At 31.3% G+C, this 9,551-nt stretch overlaps 1 protein-coding gene across 2 annotated transcripts; it reads left to right on the top strand.

Moving 5' to 3' along the window:
• The first annotated feature begins 4,286 nt into the window (after nt 1–4,286).
• Nucleotides 4,287–9,464, top strand: LOC105790094 (serine/threonine-protein phosphatase PP2A-2 catalytic subunit). 2 transcript variants are annotated; one of them, XM_012617506.2, is made up of 11 exons: nt 4,290–4,596; nt 5,957–6,013; nt 6,128–6,211; nt 6,484–6,555; nt 6,784–6,855; nt 7,090–7,130; nt 7,715–7,781; nt 8,088–8,279; nt 8,376–8,465; nt 8,553–8,660; nt 9,095–9,464. In XM_012617506.2, exons 1-11 carry the CDS (start codon nt 4,507–4,509, stop codon nt 9,158–9,160), a joined length of 939 nt encoding a protein of 312 aa, XP_012472960.1. In that variant the 5' UTR covers nt 4,290–4,506; the 3' UTR covers nt 9,161–9,464. The 2 variants fall into 2 exon arrangements, 1 of the variants encoding a protein (XP_012472960.1); XR_008198611.1 differs by lacking the exons at nt 8,376–8,465; nt 8,553–8,660; nt 9,095–9,464 and adding an exon at nt 7,868–7,956 and having other exon boundaries at nt 4,287–4,596; nt 8,088–8,236.
• Nucleotides 9,465–9,551: the final 87 nt, after the last annotated feature.

Below are 9,551 nucleotides of genomic sequence, written 5' to 3'. Positions count from 1 at the left end.
GATGGATTTGAGAAATAAACCGTTTGTATTTTTTTATAAGCTGAGTGGGGCACTTTCTTTTATCCGTGCAAATTGTTGCAACTTTAAAGGAAATGAATGGGACCCACAAGGATAAATTGGTTCGGTCGGGTCCTTAAATTTTTCAACAAACAGGTTTGTGGCGGGTGTTTCTGTCCGCCAAAACTATTTGTTTGATTTTTAAGACGTTCAAATTTTTAAGTAATAAGTTTTATGATTTGATTATTCGATTTTAAAAAATTATAAAATAATTATTTGATAAATTTAAAGTTTTCATTTAAGTTATTGAGTTGCTAAAATTGTTGTCGTATGGTATTTTCTGTTCACATTGCTTGCATCAATCGAGATATCTCTTTTCGTTTTTCTTCTACAGTTCAGTTTTTTATTTCGTGAATCAACTTTGAACGTCACGAATTTGAACAATTTATTCCTTCAATTTTCATTAGTGGCTGTTGGATTGACTTTAGAAAACTTAACAACCCAATAATTTAAATAAAAACTTTCAAATAGTTCGATGACTTAAATGAAAATGTTCAAGTAGCTCGGTGACTATTTTGTGACTTTTTTAAAATTGAGTGATCAAAACGTAAGCTTGCTATTAATTTAGTGACATTGGGTGTGTAGTTTACCCTTGAAAGTATAAGGATATTGAAAATTGAAATTTTCATATTTTGAAATAAAAAATAAAATTTATTTGAATTTAGGAGAAGAATTTTGATGGCATTGATAATTGAACTTGTATTTTAAATTCGAAGTAAAATGATTAAATTTCAAATATATGAAAAGTACAGAGACTTAGAAGATGTATTAACTTGTTCTTAATTTGTTTTCACTCGTGTAAAGTACGACAATGAGTCAAATATTTGTAACTTTTCTAAAAGTTGAATTCAATTTCGTTTATCGTTCACATTAAATTTATATATTATTATCTGAATCCAATTTAATTAATTTATATGTCGATATGTGCAAAATATCTGCATTTAGTAAAAATGATTTTTTAAAATAAAATTTAAAGAGTAAAATAGACAATGAATTGAATCTAAACTCAAATTAGTTATCTGCAAAAGTAAAGTGAATTTGGGTACTAATTATATGAATTTCCTATCTATAAATGTACAGCGGATTCTAATAATGGATATATGAGTTCGCGTTTGCTATGAATCAACAAATTCTATATTCTTTTTTTTTCATGAAAGCAAATACGATGCAATACGTAATTTCCCTAGTAACCTTACATTATTTTCATAATTAGATTGAACTGGCTAGAGTATCGGTTCGAAATAAATAGTAAACTGGTTAACAGGCTAACCTGTCGAATCAAAAATTGAACCAATTTTTTTTTATTCTTTAAAACTATTTAGTTAATTGAACAGGTTGCGCCAATTATATCTACTGATGAATTAAAAACCAATGATCTGACTAGTCGGACTACATGTTCGGTTCTAAAAACCTTGCAGCCATAGCATGTATAATGGAAACAAGGTGGTCGTTGATAATTAACAAACAAATAACTACAACAAGAAAAGTCCACATTAGAGGGATTTGAAAATTGGTCCCTAATCTAGCAAGCATATCAACATATCGATTATCCTTACTGAATGTGTGCCCCGAAATTGGAAAAATTGCAATTGTAATACCTTATAAATAATCAAATTATAAATTAATATAGGGAAATTTATGCATTGCCCCTCTCTCTAGAAGAAAAATAAAATATATTTAGTCGTTTCAAAAAATCATAAATCAATACACGGTAAAATCTAATTTGACATCTCAAAATTTTATAATTTAATTTTGGCCCCTTTAAAATTTTTTTAATTTATCCCTGATTAGATTTATGTTGATAAGCCTCAACTACCGATCCTCATTTGTTATCCCGAATGGTTGCCATAGGACCCACTATTTATATTTCGTATTAAATCTGGGTATTATTATCTAAATCAAAATCAATTAAATCATATAGTATATTTAAATACACAAAATATATGCATTCAATAATAATAAACTTTTTGAAATGAATTTAAACCCGAACAAGAGTTCATTAACTATAAAAGTGAAGTCGTTTCGAATATCCATTATCTGAATTCGAATCTACTATACGAAAAAGCAAAGTAAATCATGATATTATCTAAACCTTGGATCCCTCGTATAAACTCCCTTGGGCACGATGCTTTCTTATTTCCATTCATTTCGACGCATACCAAGGTTTTACCCATGCAATTTTTAAATATTGTATTGGTTTTATATCAAATTCTATATGGTTTTATATAAATTTTGACAAATTTTATATAGTTTTACCAAAAAAAAAATTGTGTATTTTATTGTGTAATATTTAAGATGGATTTCAACATGGATAGTTCGATATTCATTATCGAATTTCGTTTTATTTTCGAATTAGTTGGTGTTGGAAATTCTATTATGTCATCAAAATTTTGTTTTATTTATGCGGCGTGAATCATCATAAGACCTGATCATGAGTTGGGTCACTTACTTAGGTCTATCCGAAAAACGAAAGAGTTTGGATAAAAAATAATACTCGTTTTTTACACGGGTCGAGTCTCGAATAGAAATTTTTAACCTAGCCCGACCTGACCTGAATACACACCTATACTTTATCTTTCTTTTTTCTCTGTTGAATCAGCCCTCTCCTCCATAAAACCAATTTCTAAATCCTTAACAAGTAACAACCCTAATTTCTAATAGCCTAGAAAACATACCTAAAATTTTGCTTTGGCTCAACCCAAACCTTACCCGACATATAATCAAGTCTAACCATCATCATCTTTAGTAGTTGTTTGTACATCTTATGACCAGGGCAGAGGCTAGATGGTAGATAGTAACCTTAGCCCCCAACGTGGTAAATTTGTTTTTTTTTTTAGTATTTTTAAAATCAATGAATTTAAAAATAAATACGATTGTAAAATTATCTGTTGGCACTCAAAGATTTATTACTAAACTTTGGTCCCTCTTAAACAATATTCTAGCTCCGTCCCTACCTATGATGTCAACCATTATCATCCTTAATGTCTCTTCATATCTCCTATGATATTATATTCTCGAAGAGAGACGACGATATTAGAAGAGACCGTCACGAACCTAGAATATAAACCGTAAAATGAACGTGAAAATTAAAAAAGAAAACCATATAAAATTGTTAAGTGAAACAATTATATAATTAAATTATTCAAAACATATACATATTATTTAATTATGTCTACTAACTTTAAATTAAATTTATCCATTATCATTTAATTATCTTTACCAACTTTAAATTTCTAGTTGAGCAAGTCAGTGTCATGAGTTAACCGAACACCAACTTGATTGGAAAAATAATTGAAATACCCTTCTATATACAATTTTTTTATTTTAAAATATATACATAAATATATACTAATTATCTCTATTAACTTTAAGTTAATGTTACGAGTTAACCGAGCATCAACTCGATTAGAGAAAGAATTAAAATACCCTTTTATATACAAAACATCAAATTTACCACTTAAGCTTTATTTTGATTTTAATATAAATTTTAAATAATTTTACAACAAAAACATTTCCACCCACATCATTATATTTTTACTGCCAGGATGTTATTATTTTTATACACAGTAATTTTACATCCTTTTGTATATTTTTGTACGATTAATATTTTAATGATCAAACTGTTGAATTTATAATATAATTATACTTGTCATGCATGTAAAATTTCGAACTTATTCGATATCTCTATCATGTATATCTAAAATATTGTATATATTAATATTTATTAAATGGTTTAAGATTTTTATATAAAATAAATAGTTAAAAAAATTAATTTATGTTAAATTTGACATGCATGATCTATAAGGATAACATTAAAGAGGTACATAGGAGTCTTGGCCGCTCTAAAATGAAAAATTATTATTTGGATTGGGATGGGCAATGGGGTGCAATGCAGTGCGTTTAACTTACTTTTTATCTCATGCTATAGTATCTAATCTAACCATCACCGCTGTTTTTTTTGTACTAATAGTAAATAAACGTATCGCCCATCCAAACCCTAAATTAATTTAATGGTAAAAATACACTATTGTTCTTAAAGATGAAAAATTTTCGATATAATCACTTTAAAATTCTAAAATAATAAAAATATACAAAGATAAAATTACAGTTTAAACCCTTTTAAAATTGTATAATTTAATTTTAACCCTTTGAAAGATAATTTTTTGGTTTTGTCGTATGATTTATATGAATAATGTATAGAAACAACAATAATAATAATTAAGCTCTATGATAAAAGTATTGTAATAAACAAAAAGGAGAGAAAAGGCTTCATCTCTCTCTTCATCAAAGCATTGGGCTCTTCACCAACGCTTCGTTTTCATTTCAGTTCCCTTTTTTAAACTTTTTTTCTCTCCACGAAACTAAAAAATCTCTTTGAAATTTTATAATTTTGGGGGAAATTTTCGTAATCTAGGGCTAGGATTTTTAAATAAAAAAGAAAAAAAAAACATGACGTCTTCGGTGGATTCAAACTCACATGGAAACCTAGACGAGCAGATTTCGCAGTTGATGCAGTGCAAGCCCTTAGCGGAGCAAGAGGTATTTTTAATTTTTTTTTTCAAATTTTTTCAATTCTTAATTAGTTGAAAACGGATCTGTTTGGAGTTTATAGATTTAAGGCTTGATCTGGGCCTTTGCTTTTTCCACCGATACAATTTTTTTTCTTGTGTATTTTTTCTGGATATTGGATCAGATCTAGTTTATTTGCTGGAGCCTTTTTAAGGACAAGGAAGATATGATATTTATGGATTCAAATTTTGATTTGCTTTAAGAAAAAAATCTGATCCATCATGTTTGTGCATTTTATTGCTTGGTTTCATTTTCATAAACGGAAGTACATGAATTTGGAGGTTTAGTAGTAGTGATAGTAAGTTGATTTTTCTTGCTCGCTTTCATTTCCCTGGGAATATATTCGTCCTGGAAATTGGAGGTTTGGACGTTTAGTAGTAGCAATGGCCATTGACAATTTGGCTAAAGATATTGATTTTGAGACTTGAGAATCGATAGCTTCAGGGCAATATTGGTAGAGTGTAGAAATGTTCTTAAATTTCTTTCTAAGCTTGGCGAAGTTAGTGGTGTTTAGCCGTCTCTTTTGATGTACTTGGTTACCACAAGTTGTGCTTCTTTTTTTAAGTATTTTACACAAAAGCCTTTGGTTATCTATCCCCAAAAGTACCCTAGGAGCAACAATTTGAATTGTTGTAAGTCTATTTATTGTTTTTAAGAGTTAAGTTGCATGTTTAGGGGCAGGGCACTGAACTGATCTAGCAAAAGCAAACCTTTCCTGACCCACATTCTTGTTCTGCCTATGCATATACCTTGACAGGCAACAGACGTATGCTTGTAGGCTTTTTTTTTTGTTTATCTTTGTGTCAGATGCATTTTCAATCAAGAAAAGAAAAAACTAATGTGTCCTTTTCAAGATCAACTTACTGTCTTTTTATAACTCCCCATGGTGATGGAAATGTAGGAAACTTCATGCTAGAGTGTAATAATGTTAATAATGCTTGGTCTTCTTAATATATTTGGCAATGAAGTGGAATTAACAATTCAAAGTTTGCTACGAGAATTATTGGTTTTGAAGTCATTAAGACTATTTCTTTGAAATCGTCATGTTTATTTATTTATTTTAGTTTATATTTTTAAAATTTTGTAGAAATTAGCAACCTTTTTTTTTGCAAGGGACAGGTGTTTTCTTTATCCCTAAGTTTGAGTGTGCCTTGCATCTTCAAGTTGCCTAATTTTGTTTACATTCTTTATACTTGTCAATGTGATTATTTATGGCTTGCTAGGACTCGTAGTTGTTCATCCCTCCTTTTAAATGATAATCAATTTTCTTTTTGATTTTTTCATAGACTTTTGAAGTTATTGTTACCTGATCTCGTTCTTTATGAATTAGGTTAGGGTATTATGTGATAAGGCTAAGGAGATACTGATGGATGAAAGCAATGTTCAGGTGTGCCTTATCATCCATTACCACCTCTGTCAACACATTTCTATTTTGTTTCCATTAGTCCATGGTTGATGGACTGATTATGACTTGAATGTTTTTGTGTTTGGTGCAACACAGCCTGTGAAAAGTCCTGTTACAATATGTGGTGATATTCATGGGCAATTTCATGATCTTGCAGAGCTTTTTCGAATTGGGGGGAAGGTAATTTTTCTTGTTCAGGTTGCAGTTTTCTGTTTCAAATGTGATGTTGACTGTGGTGAACTCTTTGAGATGCATGCAGTATTTTGTTCTCTGTCTAGTCTTCAGCAAACATTCATAAATCACAATCGGAGCTATCATGCACATCCAGTTATTATTCTGTGCAGTAGATTTTCATGTTTGTGGGATGGGGTTAGATGGAATATCACTATGTTTCTTTTTTTTTTATTTGTTTATTTTTAATATTTAGTTTTTGCTGCAAATTATCTGTTCAGTGTCCAGATACAAATTACTTGTTCATGGGAGATTATGTTGATCGTGGTTACTATTCAGTTGAAACTGTAACAGTAAGTATGCGTTTCTATCTTTCATTTTCAGCTTTTTAGATGTTTCACCTGGACTGTTTTAGTTTTTCTTTTTCCTGGTTATGTTCTTTTTACTAATAATAGTTCTATATATGAAACCTGAACATTTCAACCTTTTTCCTGGTTATGTTCATATTCACCTTAATTAGTTGCAATTATGTTCAGTTGTGGTTGCAACTCATGATTTGCTTGTGATTGACTTTTGTTCAGCTCTTGGTAGCTCTCAAAGTGCGTTACCCCCAACGGATAACTATTCTGAGGGGAAATCATGAGAGCCGTCAGGTATGCTTTGTTCCTAAATGATTCTTCATGATGTATGTTTCAGTCCTGAACTTTGCTTGTTAGAGCTTACTAAGCAGGAATAATTTGTCAGTGTTCTTGTTATAAGCTGTAATGCATATAGGAAAAACATGAATTATCGTCATCATTTTTCATTTTTCTTTGCAACTTATTTATCCAGTTGATTTTTTTTTTTCGTTTTAATTTTCCGATGATTGTTTTATGTTGAAAATGCAGATTACTCAAGTGTATGGGTTTTATGATGAGTGCCTAAGGAAGTGAGTATCTTATAATCTCTATATAAGCTTATTGCCAATGCAGAAATGCATTCATTTTGAAAGTTTAGATTGCGGTTGGACTTTCTTTATTTTGACTATAAACTATTATTGCTGGTGATCTTTCCTCCCTGTTCTATCTTTTCATCAATAATACAAGGGTTCTGAAGGTCATGTTTTGTTGTTCGTTTGCAGCTTTGATGCATGATCCTTTTCTGGCAAACAGATAGGATAGGGACAGGTTGATGTGGATTTTTTTAAATTAGTAGTTTAATTTAGATGTATGACATTTTTTCAATAGCTGCCAGATTTTTCTTTTTTAACACAAACGACTTTTCACCTAAGCTTTGTTAGGGTGGCATGTTGTGTATATTTCTTGATGACACAAATGGGCAATGAACTAGTTTAAAAACAATTACATAGTTAAAATAGCCTGGGACTACATTCTCTGTTACACTAGGGTATATATACACTGGTCCTATTACATATGTAAATTGTTTTCTATTGACTGTTTGGATTAGTAAGCTTCTATTTAGTTAATTTTTTTGGTCTTTCTTTGAGGATAAGTTTTGCTTTTCCATCTTCAGGTACGGCAGTGCCAACGTTTGGAAGATCTTCACTGATCTGTTTGATTATTTTCCACTAACAGCATTGGTTAGTATAATTTAATTATTTACTGTTTGATGTTGTTTCGAATGACCTTTCTGTAAAGTTCTATGTTGTTGGCTGCTCAAAATTAGGATATTAGGATGTGCTTTCAGTAATTATACACTCAGTACCACGTTCCATCACCGGTTGATTGTTTTACTTCCACAATGTTTTCAATGAGGTGCACAAATTTTAAACAGTGATTCTTTGTTATGCATCATTCTCGATGAAGTACCTTTGTCCGGCACGGAGGTCCGACCCTCATCGTTTTTGTTAATGGTTCTTAGCTGCTGACTTTCTGCTGTTTTGAAGGTTGAATCTGAAATTTTCTGTCTCCATGGTGGGTTATCTCCATCCATTGAAACCCTGGATAACATACGAAACTTTGACCGTGTTCAAGAAGTTCCTCATGAGGGTCCTATGTGTGATCTTTTGTGGTCCGACCCTGATGATCGGTGCGGATGGGGCATTTCACCTAGGGGTGCCGGATATACCTTTGGCCAAGTATGTATTTTTTTTTTTTTTTTGCTTTCCTTTTTTTGAGTTTTTGTTCCTCTATTTCTCGAAAATGGTCAAAGGTAACCTATATGTCATCTTCAGGACATATCCGAGCAATTTAACCATACAAACAGTTTGAAGCTGATTGCTAGGGCTCATCAGCTGGTCATGGAAGGATACAATTGGGGTCATGTAAGTACTTACCCTATTTAGATGCTTTGGCCAGAAAATCCGAGTTCTGATATGAGATTTGTGCAACTGATGTCGTTTCTTTCACAGGAACAAAAGGTCGTTACTATATTTAGTGCGCCAAATTATTGCTATCGATGTGGAAACATGGCCTCCATCTTGGAAGTAGATGATTGCCAGGGTCATACATTCATTCAGGTGAGCTATTATTAAATAGTTAAGGTTAAAGTACTATAGGGACCGGATCAAAATAGTTCCTCTATTATTAAATGGATCAAATTTGTCTCTATACCATTGAAAATAATCAAATAAGTCCAAATTGTAATAAAGTTAACCTTTTAACCTTATAAAAAATGTCTTAAATTTTTTTTTTTCAATTGCAGTTCAATTTCAAAGAAAAGATTTTATTTACACAGTAAATGATATTTTTTAAACAATAAGTGTTAATTACAATTTGTGCTTATTTGGTTTTTTTTTCTTTTAATAGTAGAGGGACTAAATTAATCCAGTTAATGGTAGGGGGACTAATTTGATTAGGTTCCTGTAATAGAGGGACCTCTCAGGTACATTACCATATATACTCTTTTACTATATACATATATAATCATTTAAGAACTATTCTGTTCATACAGTTTGAGCCGGCTCCAAGGAGAGGAGAGCCAGATGTGACCCGGAGGACACCCGACTACTTCCTATAAAAACAAACTGGCATTGAATCAACGAGTCTCCAGCGATTGGTCCCTGTCAATGGGCTTTTCCGGGCGGTTGGGTGGCAGCAAAGCCATCGTATAAGGCTGATCACACTGATGAGAATCCATGGCAGAAAAAAGGATCACCGCAAGAGCTGGTAACACAAGCATATGTACCATTTCCAGCAAACAATGAGACAATTTATTTATTTTCCATTGATTTTAATTTTTGTTTTTTTGAGGCTTGGGAAGATCTGTAGAAGAAAGATGCCGAGAACATTTGCCCTATAATTAATGCTTTTTTTTTCGACTATTGAACAGTTCGTAATATCGGACACTAATCCGAGCAATTGCATTTTATATAGATGTGTTTTTAAAAATTAGAGGGATTAGTTTTTAA

The sequence above is a fragment of the Gossypium raimondii genome, chromosome 8 (genome assembly GCF_025698545.1).
Source record: "Gossypium raimondii isolate GPD5lz chromosome 8, ASM2569854v1, whole genome shotgun sequence".
Lineage (NCBI taxonomy): Eukaryota > Viridiplantae > Streptophyta > Magnoliopsida > Malvales > Malvaceae > Gossypium > Gossypium raimondii.
This window is presented reverse-complemented; position numbering and strand designations above follow the sequence as displayed.

What these genes read in the sequence shown, in the direction of transcription:
- LOC105790094 (XM_012617506.2), top strand. Translation starts at nt 4,507, where the DNA reads ATGACGTCTTCGGTGGATTCAAACTCACATGGAAACCTAGACGAGCAG. An exon ending in TGGATGAAAGCAATGTTCAG is followed by an intron (nt 6,014 to 6,127) that starts GTGTGCCTTATC and finishes GGTGCAACACAG; the next exon opens with CCTGTGAAAAGTCCTGTTAC. An exon ending in CCGGATATACCTTTGGCCAA is followed by an intron (nt 8,280 to 8,375) that starts GTATGTATTTTT and finishes TGTCATCTTCAG; the next exon opens with GACATATCCGAGCAATTTAA.